We start from the raw sequence: 21,026 nt of genomic DNA, 5'->3' as shown, positions 1-21,026 counted from the left end.
CCAGTCACATCTTTTATGCTGTTTGTACTGCTGGGTGGTAGAGTGCTTGCCTCACCTCACAAGGTCCGAGAACTTCAGAGGAAAATCGGCTCTGGCCTGAGTATGGTGGTACACCCCTGTTAATTCACACTTTGGAGGTGGGGGCAAGAGGATCGTGAGTTTGAAGGTGTATTAATACCCTGTCTCAAAAAAACAAAAAAAAACCTAAAACTAAAAAGAACAAAGTATTGAACTTCCACATCAGGAATGTACTTCAAAATATTTTGATGAGTAAAAGAATACAGAATGTTCTAGAATCTATTAAATGATGTGTTCAGAAAGACAAACTTACAGAAAATGAGTTGTGGGCTCGGAGTGAGGATTATGAGATCTTACAAAGGGGTGTTCTAAAACTGATGTAGGGTCACGGCTGCACTTTTTGGACAGGGTCTCACAGGGGTGACTGAGTTTCCTATGACAGGTACTGGGGATCGAACCCAGGACCTTGCATGTATTAGTACTCCACTCAGCCATACATCAAGCTCCAAACCATTGGCCTGTGTACTTCACACAGGTACATTGTTTAGTGTGTAAACTGAAGCTGCCTTTGTTTTTCCTTTGGTTTTCTGGGACAGGGTTTCTCTGTGTAGCCCTGGCTGTCCTGGAACTCACTCTGTAGACTAGGCTGGCCTCAAACTCAGAGATCTGCCTACTCTGCCTCCTGAGTGCTGGGATCAAAGGTGTGCACCACCATACCCATCTCTAAAGCTGCTTTTTTAAAATTAAGTTTTAAGGACTTATATGACACGTCAAAAATTAAGTCACCTCAAAATTCCTCTGCTATCCTCAGGGAGTAAGACATACTATTTAGATTTACCAAGAAGTACTTTTTCCTTTCCTTTTCCTTCCTTCCTTCCTTTTCTTTCTTTCTTTCTTTCTTTCTTTCTTTCTTTCTTTCTTTCTTTCTTTCGTTAAATAAAGACAGGCTGATTATGCAGCCCTGGCTGACCTGGAACTCCCAGACAGCCACTTGCCTCTCCCTCTCAAGTGCTGGGATTAATGGCATGCTTCTCCTCAATCTGCTACGCTTATTTTTGTTTTTCTGTTTTTCAAACAGATCTCAATCTAAGGTCTTTACTTTTTCCATCTGAACTTTATGGAAAATGTGAGAATAACACAGATTAAAACAGTACATTTGGGGGTAGTAGTGGTGCACGCCTTTAATCCCAGCACTTGGGAGGCAGAGGCAGGCGGATCTCTAAGTTCAAGTCCAGCCTGGTCTACAGAGTGAGTTACAAGACAGCCAGGGCTACACAGAGAAACCCTATCTCAAAAAACAAACCAAACCAAACAATAAAACAGTACATTTGAAGCCTAGGAAGTGATTGTGTCCATTCTCTGGGGCCTTCAGGAGGTTCCCCAGGAGCAAAATTAATTCTATCTTATTTTGGGAGTGTTTTTTGTTTTTATCGCCTCAAACAGTATCCAGCCTGTTGATGTCTTTATTTAAAAACATTACATTTATTTCCTCATTGGGTATGGGTGCTTGCACAGTGCATGTGAGGAGTCAGAGGACAACTTGCAGGAGTTGGTTCTCCTCCTCCCCTGTGGGTCCGGGCATCCAATGCAGGCAAGTGCCATAAGTCTCTGAGCCACCTCACTGCTTCACGACAGCTCCCGTTCGGTCCAGTCTTCCCTAACTTGAGACTCCTGCCTTCAGACACGGCAGGAGGCCGCAGCTTCTCTACTGTGGGATTCCGTGCTCACCGGCATATCTAAGGTGCCCTATGACGTAGGTAGGTGGCTGAAACAGAGCATTCTGGCAGAGGTCTCTCTAGAAATGCCTCTCAAGTAGCCTTGTGGGGCAACCAAGCTCGACTCCCAGCTCCCTGTGTGTATTGGCTGGGAGTGTGTCTGGAGCTGTGGGCATTGGCCACTCCACTTCAGAGGCTCTGGGGGCTCCAGCACTCCTCCAGTCTTTGAATGGGGGACTAAAGGCAACAGCATTTATGCCTGGTTCCTCAGACAGCACTTCACCTGACTCCAGGACAGCAAGCTGCAGCGGCCCATGGCAGGAACCAGGCAAGACAGCAGATCTTCCTTCCCCGGCCCTCTCTTGTCAGGACTTGAGGCCCATCCTGGCCATCATTTCTTCATAGACAGTCCATGCCATGGCAGCCATCAGAGTTCTACGGAGGGCCCGGGGAACACCGCCTTGAAAGAAGCCACGCAGCCCATGGTTCTGTGATGAAAACCAGTGTCAAAACTTCAAAAGCCAAGTTCAACGCAGCTAATTAATCACCTGACAGTTTGTTCTTCATTTTAGAATCGTAGTTTTCAACTGTGCGCCAAACCTGTGGATTATGGCCCCACGAGGATAACCAATGACCCTCCAATTTCCCTGTAACTGTGAGGGGCCACGTCTTTAGATCTGCACCACCTAGGGACACTTCTTAGTTTAAAAAGGACATTTAGAACCTAGAGCGGTGGTGCATGCCTTTAACCCCGCCACTCCGGAGGCAGAGGCAGGTGGATCTCTTGAGGTCCAGGTCAACCTGGTCTACATAACAAGTTCCAGAACATTCAGGAGCTGAGAGCACTTGCTGTTCTTCCAGAGTTTGCTCTGCAGCACCCATCGGCAGCTCACAATCGTCTCTAACTCCAGCACCAGGGGACGAAGCGCCCCTTCGAGCTTCCACAAGCACACACACTAACATGTACACACATACACATAAATAAAATTGAAGGGATTTTTAAAAGAACATTACGAGATTCTTCTGGGGTGCCAGAGATTGGAACCAGACCCAGGCAGGGGTAAAAGCTCTCTATACTGGGAACTCCCTTATGCAGGGTTGGTGTGTGCAGTTTGGTTTGTGTGCATATGGTTCTGTTTACGTTTTTCTGGTTTGTTCGCTTGCTTTGAGATGGGACACTCACTACTGCAGCCCAGACAACACTGGCTTCAAACTCATGACCCTCCTTCCACAGACCTCAGAACTAGGGTGACAGGTGTCCACCACTATGCTCAGCCAGCTGCACCATTTATACATGGCAAAGAAGCGCCAAGCAGCATAGGAAATACAGACTAGGGCTGCTTGCCAAGCCAGGATCTGGATCAGGCGGTCAGAACTGGCGTTACCATTGGAAGCTGGTAGACATAACGTCCTCTGCAAGAGCAGCATGCACTCCTAACTGCTGAGCCATCTCTGCGCCCCTGGGAACACACAACTCTCATGCTCCCCAGGGTTGCTAGCACACTGGAGGAGTGTGCTGCTGCTCTACAGACATCCCTGACCACGAGAGCAGCACACACTTTGCAGTCTTACCTTGAAGATGAGGTTGGCCGCTTGGCCAATCCACTGAGACTTCACTGGGGAGAGCTGCATATGCGTTTTGATCACGTCTGCAGGTTGGGTCACCAGCGAAGCCAGAATGCCAGCAAACACCCCACAGCTGAAATTAACCAGGGGCATCAGAGCAGCAGCCAACTGGTCTGAAACAGCAAGGGCAGGGTGAGGTTACAAAACTCACATTCTCTGACAGATGGTAAAGAGGCAGGGTTAACCAATGTGCTCAGGGCAGGCCTGACCAGAGTCCTGGGATGTGTCTGGATGATGGTGTCACAGCAAAATGCATTATTCAGTATAATGATTTAAAACAATTAATATGTTAATTATATCTGACAGTTAATTAAAAAATATCTGACAGCTCTGCAGCACCTGACTGGACAGTGCAGATGTGGACACCCTCTGACTGGACAGTGCAGATGTGGACACCCTCTGACTGGACAGTGCAGGTGTGGACACCCTCTGACTGGACAGTGCAGGTGTGGACACCCTCTGACTGGACAGTGCAGATGTGGACACCCTCTGACTGGACAGTGCAGATGTGGACACCCTCTGACTGGACAGTGCAGATGTGGACACCCTCTGACTGGACAGTGCAGGTGTGGACACCCTCTGACTGGACAGTGCAGGTGTGGACACCCTCTGACTGGACAGTGCAGGTGTGGACACCCTCTGACTGGACAGTGCAGATGTGGACACCCTCTGACTGGACAGTGCAGGTGTGGACACCCTCTGACTGGACAGTGCAGGTGTGGACGCCCTCTGACTGGACAGTGCAGGTGTGGACACCCTCTGACTGGACAGTGCAGGTGTGGACACCCTCTGACTGGACAGTGCAGGTGTGGACGCCCTCTGACTGGACAGTGCAGGTGTGGACGCCCTCTGACTGGACAGTGCAGGTGTGGACACCCTCTGACTGGACAGTGCAGGTGTGGACACCCTCTGACTGGACAGTGCAGGTGTGGACACCCTCTGACTGGACAGTGCAGGTGTGGACACCCTCTGACTGGACAGTGCAGGTGTGGACACCCTCTGACTGGACAGTGCAGGTGTGGACACCCTCTGACTGGACAGTGCAGGTGTGGACACCCTCTGACTGGACAGTGCAGGTGTGGACGCCCTCTGACTGGACAGTGCAGGTGTGGACGCCCTCTGACTGGACAGTGCAGGTGTGGACGCCCTCTGACTGGACAGTGCAGGTGTGGACGCCCTCTGACTGGACAGTGCAGGTGTGGACACCCTCTGACTGGACAGTGCAGGTGTGGACGCCCTCTGACTGGACAGTGCAGGTGTGGACACCCTCTGACTGGACAGTGCAGGTGTGGACACCCTCTGACTGGACAGTGCAGATGTGGACGCCCTCTGACTGGACAGTGCAGGTGTGGACGCCCTCTGACTGGACAGTGCAGGTGTGGACGCCCTCTGACTGGACAGTGCAGATGTGGACACCCTCTGACTGGACAGTGCAGATGTGGACACCCTCTGACTGGACAGTGCAGGTGTGGACACCCTCTGACTGGACAGTGCAGGTGTGGACACCCTCTGACTGGACAGTGCAGGTGTGGACACCCTCTGACTGGACAGTGCAGGTGTGGACACCCTCTGACTGGACAGTGCAGGTGTGGACGCCCTCTGACTGGACAGTGCAGGTGTGGACACCCTCTGACTGGACAGTGCAGGTGTGGACGCCCTCTGACTGGACAGTGCAGGTGTGGACGCCCTCTGACTGGACAGTGCAGGTGTGGACACCCTCTGACTGGACAGTGCAGGTGTGGACACCCTCTGACTGGACAGTGCAGATGTGGACACCCTCTGACTGGACAGTGCAGATGTGGACACCCTCTGACTGGACAGTGCAGGTGTGGACACCCTCTGACTGGACAGTGCAGGTGTGGACACCCTCTGACTGGACAGTGCAGGTGTGGACGCCCTCTGACTGGACAGTGCAGGTGTGGACACCCTCTGACTGGACAGTGCAGGTGTGGACACCCTCTGACTGGACAGTGCAGGTGTGGACGCCCTCTGACTGGACAGTGCAGATGTGGACGCCCTCTGAATGGACAGTACAGGTGTGGACGCCCTCTGACTGGACAGTGCAGATGTGGACACCCTCTGACTGGACAGTGCAGGTGTGGACACCCTCTGACTGGACAGTGCAGGTGTGGACGCCCTCTGACTGGACAGTGCAGATGTGGACACCCTCTGACTGGACAGTGCAGATGTGGACACCCTCTGACTGGACAGTGCAGATGTGGACACCCTCTGACTGGACAGTGCAGGTGTGGACACCCTCTGACTGGACAGTGCAGGTGTGGACACCCTCTGACTGGACAGTGCAGGTGTGGACACCCTCTGACTGGACAGTGCAGGTGTGGACACCCTCTGACTGGACAGTGCAGGTGTGGACACCCTCTGACTGGACAGTGCAGGTGTGGACGCCCTCTGACTGGACAGTGCAGGTGTGGACACCCTCTGACTGGACAGTGCAGGTGTGGACGCCCTCTGACTGGACAGTGCAGATGTGGACACCCTCTGACTGGACAGTGCAGGTGTGGACACCCTCTGACTGGACAGTGCAGGTGTGGACGCCCTCTGACTGGACAGTGCAGGTGTGGACACCCTCTGACTGGACAGTGCAGGTGTGGACGCCCTCTGACTGGACAGTGCAGATGTGGACACCCTCTGACTGGACAGTGCAGATGTGGACACCCTCTGACTGGACAGTGCAGGTGTGGACACCCTCTGACTGGACAGTGCAGGTGTGGACACCCTCTGACTGGACAGTGCAGGTGTGGACGCCCTCTGACTGGACAGTGCAGGTGTGGACACCCTCTGACTGGACAGTGCAGGTGTGGACGCCCTCTGACTGGACAGTGCAGATGTGGACACCCTCTGACTGGACAGTGCAGATGTGGACACCCTCTGACTGGACAGTGCAGATGTGGACACCCTCTGACTGGACAGTGCAGGTGTGGACACCCTCTGACTGGACAGTGCAGGTGTGGACACCCTCTGACTGGACAGTGCAGGTGTGGACGCCCTCTGACTGGACAGTGCAGGTGTGGACACCCTCTGACTGGACAGTGCAGGTGTGGACACCCTCTGACTGGACAGTGCAGGTGTGGACGCCCTCTGACTGGACAGTGCAGGTGTGGACACCCTCTGAATGGACAGTACAGATGTGGACACCCTCTGACTGGACAGTACAGGTGTGGACGCCCTCTGACTGGACAGTGCAGGTGTGGACACCCTCTGACTGGACAGTGCAGGTGTGGACACCCTCTGACTGGACAGTGCAGGTGTAGACACTCTCACCTTGTTACTGGCTCTAGGTAGGAAAACTTGAGTTTTTATTCATCAAGGACACTGTTGGCTTTAAAGATTCAATATACACCAGATGGTGGTGGCGCATGCCTTTAATCCCAGCACTTGGGAGGCAAAGGCAGACAGATCTCCTGTGAGTTCAAGGCCAGCCTGGTCTACAAAGCAATTTCCAGGACAGCCAGCGTTGTTACACTGAGAAACCCTGTATCAAAAAACCAAGCTTGGTGATTCCTGTATTAATCCTAGTGCTCTGGAGGCGGAGGTGAGCTGATCTCTAGGAGTCTGAGGCCAGTCTGGTTTACAATAGTTGAGTTCTAGGCCAACCAGGGATACATAAGGCCTGGTTTCAAAATGAAAACAAAATACCACTTCTACATTTCCTTATTGTCTTACATTTCTATTGCAAAACAAGGCTGTGACCTGCAGGGTCACACCTGTCCCCACGTAGGAAGGAGGAAGGAGCCATTCCCCCCAAACACGACAATTGCAGCTATCAGTCACCAGGGTGGTATTCCATTCCCATTTCCCCAATTATTCCGACAGCTTGTTCTGCAGAATGGGTTTCAAGCAACTCTGCTCTATCAGCATTTACCACCCACAGACTTGGCTCACGGGTGGCCCACAAGCTTGCTGGGGGGTGGGTCTGCACAAGCACCTCAAGTTTGTAGTTCTAGCCCCACCCATCTGGAGGGCTCAGCAGAACAGCAGCAGGGACACAGCAGGGGGAGTGAAAACTTTTCCTCAAATCCCCAACCAGCCAGTGCTCCCCAGCTGGCCTGCTGGGGACCACACCATGAGCTCACCGAAAAACAGACTGGCAGGCTGTACCCCCAAAGCTTCTGCCCTGGGTTCCTTGAGCATGTCTGGGGCATGCTATTGCAGAACCTTGGCAAAACACACTTTGTTTCTCACCCAGCCTACCCTCTCTCCTTTAGAAGACATGCACTCTATAGGGCCTCCTATTACCCAGCCCCCAAATGGCTCCTGTGGTAGTTTGAATGTTACTGGCCCCCACAAGCTTATTGGGAATGGCACTATTAGGAGGTATGCCTTTGTTGGAGTAGGTATGGCCTTGTTGGAGGAAGTGTGTCACTGTGGGGGTAGGCTCTGAGGTCTCATATATACTCAAGCCACACCCAGTGTCTCAGACCACTTCCTGTTGCCTATGGGTCAAGATGTAGGACTCTCAGTTCCTTCTCCAGCACCATGTCTGCCCGCACGCCACCACACTGCAGCATGATAATGAACTGTAAGCCACCAATGAAATGTTTTCCTTCACAAGAGTTGCTGTGGTCATGGTGTCTCTTCACAGCAATAGAAACCCTAACTAAGACAGCTCCATTCCTAAAACTCCTATGACTACCCCAGAGAAAAGGCAAAAATCCAGTCTCCCAGAGACTCCTCTCGCCCACCACACACTCCCTTACCTGTGCCTCGGAGCACTGTGGTTTTGGTCTGGCTGTAAAACATCAGGTAGAGTCCTGAAAAGGGCGCATCGCGGAGGAGAGTTGCTGTCAGGCCCCTGAAGAGGCCTCGGTGGCCTTCGCTGCAATAGATACTCCTCAGGGCTGCGTAGACGCTCTCGTAGCTGTAAGTCCCACTCTACAAAGGGAGGGCACATCTAGTGACTGGCAGACTGGCATCCGAGCAGCGGCCCAAGCAGAATTCAGGTTACATGCCATCACCAAGGAACCAGGCTCTAGTTCACACATGGCTTGCCCTGTCTACAAAACTGAGTTATCTAAGCACGTTTTACCCTGAGTCAGACTACACTCCTGGGGTTGGCACACGTGCTCACTACCCGGAACCCGGAACCCGAAGGTTCTAAAACTGTTAGACTTACCTCGTAGCGCGTCTTGATCACTGTGATGGGTGACATGCAGATTCCTGCGACAGAGCGTGAGCCCATGCCCAGGATGACCGACTCCAGGGCGGTTGGAGGATGGCCTCGAAAGAAATACTGCTTCAGAGAGTACAGAGTGCCAAAGTAGATTCCAACACCAGGGACACACCTCACGATGGACTGTAGGGAAAGGCAGAGAGAGGAAGGATGAAACCAAAGACTCAAACCTACAGGATACCTGCTGGAAGGTGATCCCTAGGAGACCCCAGGGTGATCCACATGCAAGCTGCTTGTTTAAGGTGTGAAGGGAGCACCAATGGGAGGAGGGGCAGAGACAGGAAGGCATCAGTCAGTACGGAGTATATCAAAGCAGCTCCAGCTGTGGCTAAGTTAGTCCCCCTCTGCAAGCTCCAGCAACCAGTGAACACCCCACCCCTGTGATCTTTCTGCTGAAGGGGCAAGGTGTGTAGTTAAACATCACTTCCCATCTTTCAGTGGCTGAAGGCTGCTGTGGGTGGAGGGTGGGAACCAAGGCTTGGTACTTCCAGCAAGGTGGGTCTTGGGGCCAGAAAAAGCCTTTGGACAAAGAGATAAAGGTGTGGCTGTCCCAGCCCGCTTTCACAGTGGTGGGAAAGGTGAGGCTGCACTGACAGTGGGATGCCAGCTTCGGAGCCGGGGCTGTGCTGACAGTCACATGAGTGCAGACGTTAGTGACCGTACAGGAGACGGGGGGAAGCGAGCAGCCCCTCATATCTGTTGGGAAGGGGGTAGCCAAAACAGTGGACGACACTGAGTCCTATGCACACTGTCCTTCTGTCTCCACTGTTCAAATCCAGGTATCAGAGCTTCATTTATAAACGAAGCATAGTAATAAAATCTGTATGACTGCAGCTTCCCTTCCCTTACACTCCACTGTCCTGCTCCCCCTCTTCTTGTGATATTTAGAGCCAGCGAAACACCTGGGGGAGGAGATAAAGCAAGGTGATCGACACAGGCACTGGGGGAGGTCAGGCTCCTACTGACCTGATGACCTGTCACAGGGGACCATCCATGATGATCCCCATGGCTGGGTTGAGGAGCAGGAGATGCTGACAGCCAGGACATCCTGGCAGAGGAAAAGCTGATTTATTTGTGAAACTGTTCAGAAGAACTGAGACCAGGAGTTCAACTCCGCAGAGTCTCTGCAGGGCACTCAACGACCATCTGACCCTACGGTTTTGTCCTTCAACGTGCGACCTAAAATACTTCAGCAAATTCTGGTAACATCCACGTTTCTTCTCCTCTTCTGATACGTGACTCAAAGGTCTTCCCATGCCTTGCTTGTTTTAGTTTTTGTTTTCAGACCGGGTCTCACTATATAGCCTTGGCTGCCTGCTAATTCACAGAGATCCCCCTGCCTCTGCTTCCTGAGTGCTGGGATTATGCCCAGCAGTTACCTTTTTAAAAAAAAATTGTTTATTTTTGTTTATGTGTATAGATGTGTGTCTGTATATGGGTTTGTACATGTATATGAGAGAATGCAGAGTCCAGAAAAGGACGATAGATCCCTTGGACCTGGAATTATAGGCGGTTGTGAGCTGCCTGATATGGGCGCTGAGATGGAACCCAGGTTTAAACACACGGTTTGTTTGCTCAACGTAGGCTCTTAACCACTGAGCCATCCTCCAGTCCATTAGCACGTCAAATCTGTTCTCTCACTCCCTGTCAGGCTTGGCCACATCTCATACTCAGCTGTACCCGCTCTGTTGTGGACGTAGGTCCCACTTGCTGGCACCTTAGAGCCTCATTGCTTCACATCTGGCCCCTTGCTCAGTTTCCTTTATCCAGTCACATCAGCATGCCAGAATGTGGCAGCCGCTTCAGACACATGTATAGCTTGTTCCTGCCCAAGGCTGCTTCCAAATGCAGGTGACTGTATCCCCGCCGTGTGCTGAGTGGCTTGTGGTCACTCATTTCAGGAGATCTCTTGCTGAAGTCTTCAAGCGGCCTCCCTGCCCTCTGGTGTAACACACTGCCATCAATTAGACCATATTTTCTGTTCCTGTCTCCACTCACAGATGCAGCGCACTATCCACCTTAGCACTTTCCACACGCCATGGCTGTGATCACACGGGGCTGTTAACTTCTGCAATCTGAACTATGACAACAAAAACAGCCTGGATTTCTTCCTCCTTCTCCACCACTTCATGGACACAGTGCTCCTTCCTACCACAGTGTTTTTTCTTTTCTTCTTCCACCTTTCCCCTGTACGGCTTCCCTTTGGCAGGTCCCACTGTCAGTGCCAGGGTGTGCTGAGGACATCAGTAAGTAAGATACGGGTAACCTCATGGTTCCCCAGCAGGTGAGCTGATCACTTGACAGCTACTGAGTGATTGACGGGTGAGTGGTGAGCACAGGTCCGACGTGTGAGTAATGCCTCACACTCAGAACAATGCACCACTGAAATCCTATGTGCTGTTCATCTACAGAACTTTCTATTTAATGTTCTGGAGCAGGGCTGACCGCAGGGAACTAAAACCAGAGATTATGGTTTGTGAGGAAACGTCCCTCACAAACCATGTGATTAAACACCTTGTCATCAGACAGTGGTGCTGTTTTGAGAGATGCGAAATGTCAGTAGTAGGAGGGATGACAGCTGGGAGGTATGTCCTGGTCCCGCCTTCTTCCAGCTAGGCTCCTGATTTGCTGAGATGTGACCAGCTGCCTCATGGCCCTCCCATAAGGCTGTGGAGAGCTATTCCAGCTGCCATGCCTTTCCCACCAAGATGGACTCCATCCCCACACAAACCCAGACAAGCGTCTCCTCTTTTGAGCTGCTTCTGTCGGGGATTTGGTCACAGCAATGAAAAGTAACTAATACACACAGATTGAGGAGGAGCCAAATAGTCTAAGCAACAACCGGTGAGGTGGAGGAGAATCCAGACCAAAAGGCAGCTTACAGGAGACATCCCTTTCCAAAGGCCCAAAGGGCTTTCCGTGCGAACCACCTTCAAGAACACCGCCAACATCCCAACACGCTTGGAACTGAAGGAGACGAATGGACAGGGGAAGAAAACAAATGTTAGTCGGCACCCTCACAGCGGGGTTCCCACCGAAGACTGTCTAAAACACAGGGATCTCTATACTGCATCTTAGAATTGCTCTTTTAAAAGTCTATTATGTATGTGTGTGTGTGTGTGTGTGTGTGTGTACATGCACACATGTGGAAGTCAGAGGACAACGTGCAGGAATCAGTTCTCTCCTCCCAAGTCGGTCCTAGGGATCAACCTCAGGTCGTCAGGCTTGGCAGCAGGCACCTTCACCAGCTGACCCGTCTCACCAGACCCAGAATTCTTCTTGACTGCTATGCATTCATGGTTTGGCACATACACATATTTACTTGTCTATTCACACCACAAGCAATGGGATAAACTCCACTTTACATACACATTGTGTAGTTCCCATAGTGCTGAGAGACACAAACTCATTCAGAATGGATGGTATTTCAAAAAAAAAAAAAACAACCCAGGACCAGGTAGCACAGTCATAATGTCACAAGCTAGCACAGGAGCAATGCAAATGTTACTGAAGAAGGTCCTCTGGCGCTCTTCAAAAGGACCCCAATTAATCAAATTATAATGTGTAGGTATATAAAACTGTACCAGCTTTTTTTTCTTCAGAAAACAGTATCCACAAAGCACATGACCCAGCACTCAGGAAGCTGAGACAGGAGGATTGCAAGATCAAGGTCAGTGTAGGATACACAGCAAAACTCTTGTCAGAAGCAAACACAACAACAGAAAGGACTTCCAGTCTGGCTTGTGTTTCTCTAATGTCATGAAGTTGATGTAACTTGTAAGGCTAGTCCTGTGTCTGAGAAGTTGCTAAACCCGGCCATGAGGCAGGGCAACAGCCTACCGTAGGTCTGAGGGCTGGAGGGTCTGCAGGCGGGTTTTGAGGAGATCCAGAGGCTGGAAGAGGAGGGTGGAGCAGGTCCCACTGATGGAGCCGCAGAGGAAAGCCTTGATCACCGGATGTAACTGCAAGAGACGGTGGCGTTGGCAGGCTTACCCACCAAGCCCAGCTCCTTTCCCCACTATGGCACCTGCCACGCTTTTCCGAGGACCTTCAGGACCTTGAGGACCTGTCACAACCCCAACCCAGCCTACTTCTAGCTGGGCTCTCTGCTTCCTGATTTGCTGAGCTGTGACCACGTGCCTCATGCCCCTCCCACAACGCTGTTGGGAGCTACTCCAATAGCCACGCCTTTCCCACCAACACGGGGAAAGTAAAGTCTACAGCCAGTACTGAAATGTGCACAGCAAAAGGGACCTCTCTGGTCTCACTATTTCCTGCTCTAATGTTGGCTCCACTCGGCAACACGTCCGTTTTCATGGCACGCTTCCCTATCTGTCCTTATGCTGAGTGCAGTTTGACCAGCGCTTCCCCGAGCTCTGGGTCGGAGGAGCTGCAGGGATTTATAGGAACAAGTCCAAACCCACCCACGAGAGCAAAAGCTTGGCCACTATGTATAGCTTCCAGTACTCCATTAAAACTCTGCCTTTCAAGCAAGGCCGGGAGTGGCACACACCTTTGACCCCAGCACCGGGGAGGAGGGGCAGGTGACCTTGAGGCCGGCCTGGACTACCGAGTGAGATCCAGGACAGCCAGGGGTACACAGAGAAACCCTGCCTCGGAAAACCAGCAAAAACAAAAACAAACAAACAAACAAAACCTTCTGCCTTTCTTCTACCCACCATCTCACGGAGCCAAGCAGACCACACACTGTGCAGAGCAGTCCTTCTGGCCTTCGGGCCTCCCTCAAGCCCTGCACTGCCACGCAGGCTTATCTTCTGCTCCACTCCTTTCAGACACTGAAGTACCTCCCTCAGGCACACCCCAGGAGTGCACCCCCACTGCAGGGTACTGGGTTTCCATGACAGCGTCCCCTTTCTGGAATGCATCGGAATCACCAATGACAACGAACAGACACTTCACAACTCTCTCTCCTCCAAACAAGAGGCTTGGCGGAGCCCATCTGGAGACCTCCTGTTCCCCCATTTAGAGGCACCTGCACTCCCCACCCTGGCCGGCTCCGGAGATCAGACAAGATTAGGCGCATTCCAGGTGGTGTCGCCATAGACTACTTTTAAAATAACTGACACACTGTGGCTCTAACGGCTTACTAGAATGACTATGAGGTCTCTGTTACGTCAAATTACCAGGAACCCAAATGTTATCTGAAGCACCCATTTCAGAGAGAAGAGAGCCCACCCTAACTTCCATCCAATACAGCTGGAGTTGGTTTCAAGACCACTGGGACTAAAGAAGTTCTGAGAGTTGAATACTGGATGGGACGACAGTCCTGGGGTGCCAGCAGGGCTCTCAGAAGACATCAGGCAAAACCAGGTGGTGTGTGTATTTCAGCACATCTGCACTGGCAGCCAGGGCCCTCTCTCCAGAGATGCCAACTATTCTGCTAAGCAAAACTCCCCACAAAGCTGCTCCTCAGCCTCACCTGAGCCCTTGCAGTGTTGGGGGGTTCAACCTCCTCATATACGAGGTCCCTCTCTTCCTTGGACATCTCTTCTCTGCCGGGAAACCTGCTCCAGAGCCTGTTTCCAGTGCCACACTGTGCCTGTCACGCTTCGGGCTTGCCATCTAGTCAGAACTCCTCTGGAGGTTCCTTCGGACTCACTGGGGCCTGCACATCCCAGGCCTCCTCTTCCGCCCCTGTCCTTAACTTACTTAAGTGCATTTGATATCAGCGACCACCTCTCTCTCGTACTGGTTCCTTCCACGCCCTACCCCCCACCTCACCCCACTCCGGCTACAGGTCTCTCCCCTCTACTTGTACATCATTCGGCTGCACTTCTTATCTCCTATGCCCGCAGCCTTTCAGAGCAGCCCCACCCACAACCGGGCTTCACACACACTCCCATTCTGCCCTCACCTCCAGCCACTCTCTGCCATCCCAGGGTCCCTCCTGCCCATGGGGGCCCACAGGGGTCTCAAACCCAACAGTTCAAACTGGAAACTTGGGCAATGGTCCCCCACACCTGCCTCCTCCCCAGTCTCTGGAGACTCGCTCTGCTCTGCCTGCTGCTTCCTGAGTATGTCCTGAGGACTGACCCATCAGTCAGCCCTGTCTGTCCCTCCAACCTAAGCAACAGAGAGGTTCTCTAAAGAATGAGTTTATTCGGGAACGAGCAGGGGCTTGAAAATGTGGTGTGTGGGCCAGGAGAGATCCCATATTCCTGAGCCCCCCTCCTTCCAGCCCAGCAGTGAGCCCCGTGCCCTCATTTCTCTGGCCACCATTCACGGCTCTTCTCCCACTGAGCCAAGCTCTCACATCCCTCAGCCAGTGTCAGTTTCCCTAGTTTCTCGCCTCTCATCCACACACGACTGCTCTGTGGGGCTCCACACAGACCCACACTGCCACTGCTCAGATGTCACCTCAGACGACATTTGTAAACCTGAACTCAGCTCCCTCCTTTACTCCAACCTGTTGCCCCTTGCATGCCACATCCAAGTGAACACCCTGCTGTTTGTCCATCCTGGTCTGGGCCTCTCCACACTTGCTCACTCTGCTTCTTCGTCAGCTCTCAACCCATCTTCTGGACCCATCCAGGCTCCAGGGTCCACCTCTCCTTCCCTGCTGACTGCCACAACCTTTCAACTTCAACTCTGACCCCTCAATCTACTTCCTATCCTAAAGCCAGGGTCGTCTTTAAACACTGCAGACTGGAGTCTGCAGCCTCAGTGAGACGTGTTCTGTTCACGTATAAATTACCAACTCACACAAGCAAACAGGATGGAACAAAGGTTATACGTAATGGTAAATGTACTAGAAACTACTAAACACGACAACTCTGTCAGTAGTACTCATCCACAGTAAATCAAAAATGATTCAGCTGCCCCCTAACTCTCCCAGACAGTGTCACCTACTGCCGCAAGGCCCTCGGCCAGCACACGGTCCCTCCTCACCTCCCTGGCCCACACATTCACCATCCGCTAGTGCTATAAGGTGCTCTCCCCGCCTCCCTCTCAGCTCTGAACACTCAGACATTATCCCTCCATCTCAGGTCCCGTGTGTCTCCCTGACACCTGGAGCAGCCCCCTGTGGCCATCATTTTATGACACAACCCCGTCTCCTTCACGGTCCTGTCAAGAACTGACATGGAAGCAAGGCAGCCAGAGGAAGAGGCAGGAGAACTCTGAGATTGAGGGGCAGCCTGATCTACATATTGAGATCCAGGACAGTCAGAACTACATAGAGAGACTCTCTCTCTCAAAAACAAAACAAAACAAGACAAGAACCAGTATTCAGAAAGTGTGCAACATAGACAGATGAATGGTTCTTCCTAACAGGAAACCTGTACTCAGTTCTCCCTTGAGCGGAAACCCACAGGATAAGGCCCAGTGGCTCCTGAATGTCCTATCCCAGAACAGGATAAAATCACTCCCAGCAAGGTTACTAGAAGGAACAGTAATACAGCTTCTGGGCAGTTCTCCTAGGCTCTGCTTCTCAAAGGCATCACACCCTATTTATCTATCTGTTCCTCAGGCATGCTGAACAAGCATGTTACCACTGAGACACTTCCAGCCCTGCACCCACTTTATTTGAAGGCTGCCGTCCTTCACCTCCATGCCTGATGGCGGAAACTGCACTTTAAATGTCTTATCTTCACAGCACAGTGACTGAGAACATCACTGGCCCAATAAATACTCACTGAATCAACAAAAAGAGACAACAGCTTTTGGAGAGGGGGGCGAGGGGGGTTCAAGACCAGGTTTCCCTGTGTATCCCTGGCTGTCCTGGAACTCACTCTGTAGGCCAGGCTGGCCTTGAACTCAGTGATCTGTCTGCCTCTGCCTCTGCCCTCCTGGGATTAAAGGCCTGTGCCACCACTACCCAGCCACAATGTCGATTCTAATAGATAAACCAAAAACTAAAAGAAAAAAAAAAAAAAAAAAAAAAAGCAAGTAACGTAAACAGCACCGTGACTTTTGTGTGTGTACTGCATATCCTTTGAGTGGATTGAGTTTTTTGTGGGTCTACTGCCATACTTGCTTTGAGACAGGATCTCACTATCACACAGATCTGCCTCTCTACAGGAGTCACTGGGCAGGGTCCTGGGTTTAGTTTTATTTGTTGCTGAGGTGCCTTACCACAGGGCTACACCTCCAATTTTAAGATTTAATTTATTTTAGTAGCTCAACCTTTTTCACGGCTTAAAGAAAGGTGAATATTCCAATTTTCTTTTCTTTTTTTTCTTTTCTTTCTTTCTTTTATTTTTTATTATTGTTTTTTTATTTATTTATTTATTTTTTTTGGTTTTTCGAGACAAGGTTTCTTTGTGTGGTTTTGGTGCCTGTCCTGGATCTCACTCTGTAGCCCAGGCTGACCTCGAACTCACAGAGATCCGCCTGGCTCTGCCTCCCGAGTGCTGGGATTAAAGGCGTGCGCCACCACCGTTCGGCTGAATATTGCAATTTTCTAAGCGTGAGAACAGACAAAAACAATCAGAAGGGGCTGGAGAACAGTCAAAAGTGAGCAGTGTTCTCCCAGAAGGCCATGGGGTTCCCAACACCCATACCACCTGTAACTCCAGCTCCAGGGGATCCCAACACCCTTTTGGCCTCCGTGGGTACGTGCACTTTTGTGCACATACCCCCACCACACACACATAAATAAAAATAAATAACAACTAAAAGCATAATCAGCAAGTAGGACTACACACAAACACAAGTCGAGTATCATTTCAACAGCCAATCAGTTCCACAATTTCAACCACTCACAACAAAACCACAACCAACAGAATCCCTACGTCCAATACACAACAGAAGGGGAAAGATGGCAGTCCAGGGAGAAAGGGCATGCAATTTTGAAAGACATGATCCTGGAGCTGCCACGGTTATCTTTAAAGATTTCCAAAAAGCCACACAGAGGGGAGCACACGCCTTTAGTATCTGCACTCTGGAGACAGAGACAGGCCAATCTCTCCGAGTTCCAGCCAGGGCTGCACAGTGAGACCCTGTCTCAAAAAAGGATAAAAATGTTAAAGACATCCCAAAAGGAGTGCGTCGTCCTCCCACTAAGGAGCATCGCCACCCAGGTCCGCCCCGCCTCCCGACGCACCCCGCCGCCGCCTATGGTTGGCGAGGCCCCGCCCAGGCCGCGGGAGACACCGCCCCGCCCCGCCCCCGCCCCCGCCCCCGCCAATGGCAGCCCGGCGCCCGGCCGCGCAGCCAATCTGACTGAGGGGGCGTGGCCTTCGCGAGCCGTGGAAGCTGAGGCAGCAGCCCGCGGGGAAGCGGGACAAGGGAGGCGGCCTGCACCCGGCGGCCTGCGGGAGGCCCGGGGTGACCCGAAGCGCTCCTATCCATTACCGCTAGAGGGTTCTAGATCTGGAATGTTCTAGAAGCACTGTCCCCCAGCACAGGCAGTTCCCGACCCGGTCCCCCTGTCCCCGGGAGCTCACCATGAGCGTCTCCACCGTGTCCTCTACGTCCTGCGGCGGCAACAGCGCAGAGCGCGCCTTCTCGATCACGGGGGACGCGAGCCCGGCCCCGGCGACTGCGAGGCTCCGCGGCTCCGCGCTCACGCCCATCCCTCCCCGCCAGTCCGCCAGCCGCAGGCAAGCCTCAGTACCCGAGTCTAGAGGGTCTGTGTTTCCGGGGGAGGAGAAAATAGAAGGAACCAGTCAGGAAGATGAGATTCCACTTCCGCTTCCGTTGATGTTGGTAGCGTTCTGATCGCCACCTGGTGGTTACATGCAGAATTGCAGAGTCCGCAGTTCTTGGAGAACCAAGGGCTTGCCTTCTTGGGGCATTTCGAAATGTGTGACTGGCTGAGTTTTAATTGTATTTAATTTTAATTAAATTATATTTAAGAACGGAAGCAGGTTGTGATGCCTTCTTTTTAGACACGGCTTTTTAAAAATAGAATTCACATTTCTCCATTTATTTATTTTTGTTTCTCGAGACAGGGTTTCTCTGTATAGCCCTGGCTGTCCTGGAACTCACTCTGTAGACCAGGCTGGACTCGAACTTACAGAGATTCACCTGCCTCTACCTCCCGAGTGCTGGGATTAAAGGTGTGTGCCACTACAGCCCAGCTTTTTAAATTTATTTTGTAGATTTTATTTTATTTATTTTATTTTTTATTTATTTATTTTTGGTTTTTCGAGACAGGGTTTCTCTGTGTAGCTTTCCGCCTTTCCTGTAACTCGCTTTGGAGACCAGGCTGGCCTTGAACTCACAGAGATCCGCCTGGCTCTGCCTCCCGAGTGCTGGGATTAAAGGCGTGCGCCACCACCGCCGGGCTGTAGATTTTATTTTTAATTATGTGTGTGGGTATATACATGTGAGTGTGGTGCCAGTAGAGGCCAGAAGAGGGCCATCAGATCCCCGGCGCGTGAACTGCCCACATGGGTGCTGAGAACCAACCGCAGGTGCAGTACTACATCGCTTTTTTTATTTCCTGAGAATTTCTAAATGCATATAATGTGTCTGATCAAATCCAACCCCCATTCCCTCTATAATGATACAGCGAGCGGGAGGCCCTGGCTGGCCAGGCCAAGGTGTCCCATGGCTGGGGGAAACATGCTAGGCAGATGGGGCGGTGGGGCTCGTGAAGAGAGTTTATTATGAGATATTATGAGAGAGAGAGAGAGAGAGAGAGAGAGAGAGAGAGAGAGAGAGAGAGAGGGAGGGAGGGAGGGAGGGAGGGAGGGAGGGAGGGAGGGAGGGAGGGGAGAGGGGGAGGGAGGGAGAGGGAGAGAGGGAGGGGGAGGGAGGGAGAGGGAGAGAGGGAGAGAGGGAGAATGGAAAGCAGAGGTGTGCACACCTCATGGCGGGAAAGGGGGGAAAAGAGGAGAGCGAGCGAGCAAAGGGGGAGGAGTTTTTTCTTAAAGGGAACGTAGAATGGCAGCGTCAGAGGATGCTGGGCGGGTTCCCCAAGGGACGGGTCAAAATACTAACACCTCCCCTCCAATTTCTTCCCTACCACCATCCACATTTCTCTTTGAACACTGAGCATCTGAAATGGGAAATGACACGCACTGTATGTCAATCGCATGCTTGGCATCTAAGATTTACATAAGATAAAATATATCATTACTTTCTTATTCAGTTTTTGTGTTAGAGATGGAAGCCAAGGCTTCAGGCTTGCAGCAAGCACTACACCATTGAACTGCACCTGGCTCCATTCACTCATTCATTCATGCATGCATGCATGCATTTTTTCATTCATTTATCTGAGTCAGGATGTTGCTATACACCCCTAGATGGCCTAGAACTCACCAAGTAGATGAGGCTGACCTCAAACTCACTGAAATCCACCTGTCTCTGCCTCCTTAGTACCGGAGTTAAAGATAAGTGCCACCACGCCTGCCTCATTAGTAATTTTTGTCATGTTGAAATGATACTTTAGATCTATTGGGATCAATGAATTTTATTATTGAAGTTAATTTCACTTGTTTCTGGTTTTTAATTTTTTTAATTTTGGGGGATTATTTTATGTGTGTAAGTATTTTACCTTTATGTATGTGCACCATGTGCATGCAGTGTCCACAGAAGCCAGAAGAGGACATGAGATCTCCTGGAACTGTAGTCACAGATGGTTGTGAGCCACGTGGGTGTTGGGGACCAGACCTTGGTCTTCTGTAAGAGCAACAAGTGTTCTAACTGCTGAGCCATATCTCCAGCCTCTTCTTTGTGCTTTTTAAACTATGACTAGTAGACCATTTAACATACCACATTGGTTTGCATTATATTTCTGTTGGATGTTACCAGTCTAGACATCTAAAATTATATGGTTTGTGGCTCACTCCCACATTTTGGCTTCCAACTTCCCATGTGTCTGTGTAGTTGACCTGTGGAAGAGATCCTGATGTCCTTGTTGAAAATGCATGCACATAGCATCAGCGCCTGGCCATCTGGAGAGTAAAATCTGAACTTATAAACATGCGGTGTCAGAACCCACCTGCTGCTCAGGCACAGCCCCTGCAGCAGGCTTTGCCCCTCGCAGGTTATACCCTGTCTGTTAGTCCCTAACTAACAGACCTCCAGTGTCAAGACCTCATGGGAGGAAGTGAGTTTACATCAAAGGGATGTTGGTGGCCACACATCCAGCTCCCAAACCCCTTCCCTGCTTCCTACCTGGAAATCAGAAAGCCTGGCTGCAGGCTTGTGCTGGTGTTCTGGCTAGTTTTATGTCAACTTGATACAAGCTAGAATCATCTGAAAGGAGGGAACCGTAATCAGGAAAATGTCTCCTTAAGATCCAGCTCTAAGGCATTTTCTTAATTAGTAATGAGGGGAAAGGGAAGCAGCCCATGGTGGATGGTGCCATCCCTGGGCTGGTGGTCCTGAGTTCTATAAGAAAGCAGGCTGACCAAGCCATGGGGAGCAAGCCAGTAAACAGCTCCCCTCCATGGCCTCTACATCAGCTCCTGCCTCCAGGTTCCTGCCCTGTTTGAGTTCCTGTCCTAACTTACTCCAATGATGAACAGTGATGTGGAAGAGTAAGCCACATAAACCCTTTCCTC

The 21,026-nt window shown here is 51.3% G+C and overlaps 1 protein-coding gene across 3 annotated transcripts; it reads right to left on the bottom strand.

Moving 5' to 3' along the window:
• Positions 1-1,463: 1,463 nt before the first annotated feature.
• Positions 1,464-18,143, bottom strand: Slc25a38 (solute carrier family 25 member 38). Of its 3 annotated transcripts, none has more exons than XM_059268905.1 (7): positions 13,230-13,853; positions 12,391-12,512; positions 11,433-11,517; positions 8,494-8,673; positions 8,078-8,252; positions 3,306-3,472; positions 1,464-2,221 (listed from the first exon to the last, which is right to left on the bottom strand). In XM_059268905.1, exons 1-7 carry the CDS (start codon positions 13,434-13,436, stop codon positions 2,099-2,101), a joined length of 1,059 nt encoding a protein of 352 aa, XP_059124888.1. In that variant the 5' UTR covers positions 13,437-13,853; the 3' UTR covers positions 1,464-2,098. The 3 variants fall into 3 exon arrangements, with proteins under 3 accessions (XP_059124888.1, XP_059124889.1, XP_059124890.1); XM_059268906.1 differs by lacking the exon at positions 13,230-13,853 and adding an exon at positions 17,958-18,143 and having other exon boundaries at positions 1,465-2,221; XM_059268907.1 differs by lacking the exon at positions 13,230-13,853 and adding an exon at positions 13,991-14,211 and having other exon boundaries at positions 1,465-2,221.
• Positions 18,144-21,026: the final 2,883 nt, after the last annotated feature.

Source organism: Peromyscus eremicus, chromosome 7 (genome assembly GCF_949786415.1).
Source record: "Peromyscus eremicus chromosome 7, PerEre_H2_v1, whole genome shotgun sequence".
Lineage (NCBI taxonomy): Eukaryota > Metazoa > Chordata > Mammalia > Rodentia > Cricetidae > Peromyscus > Peromyscus eremicus.
The sequence above is the reverse complement of the archived record's forward strand: the minus strand, read 5'-3'. Positions and strand labels throughout refer to the sequence as shown.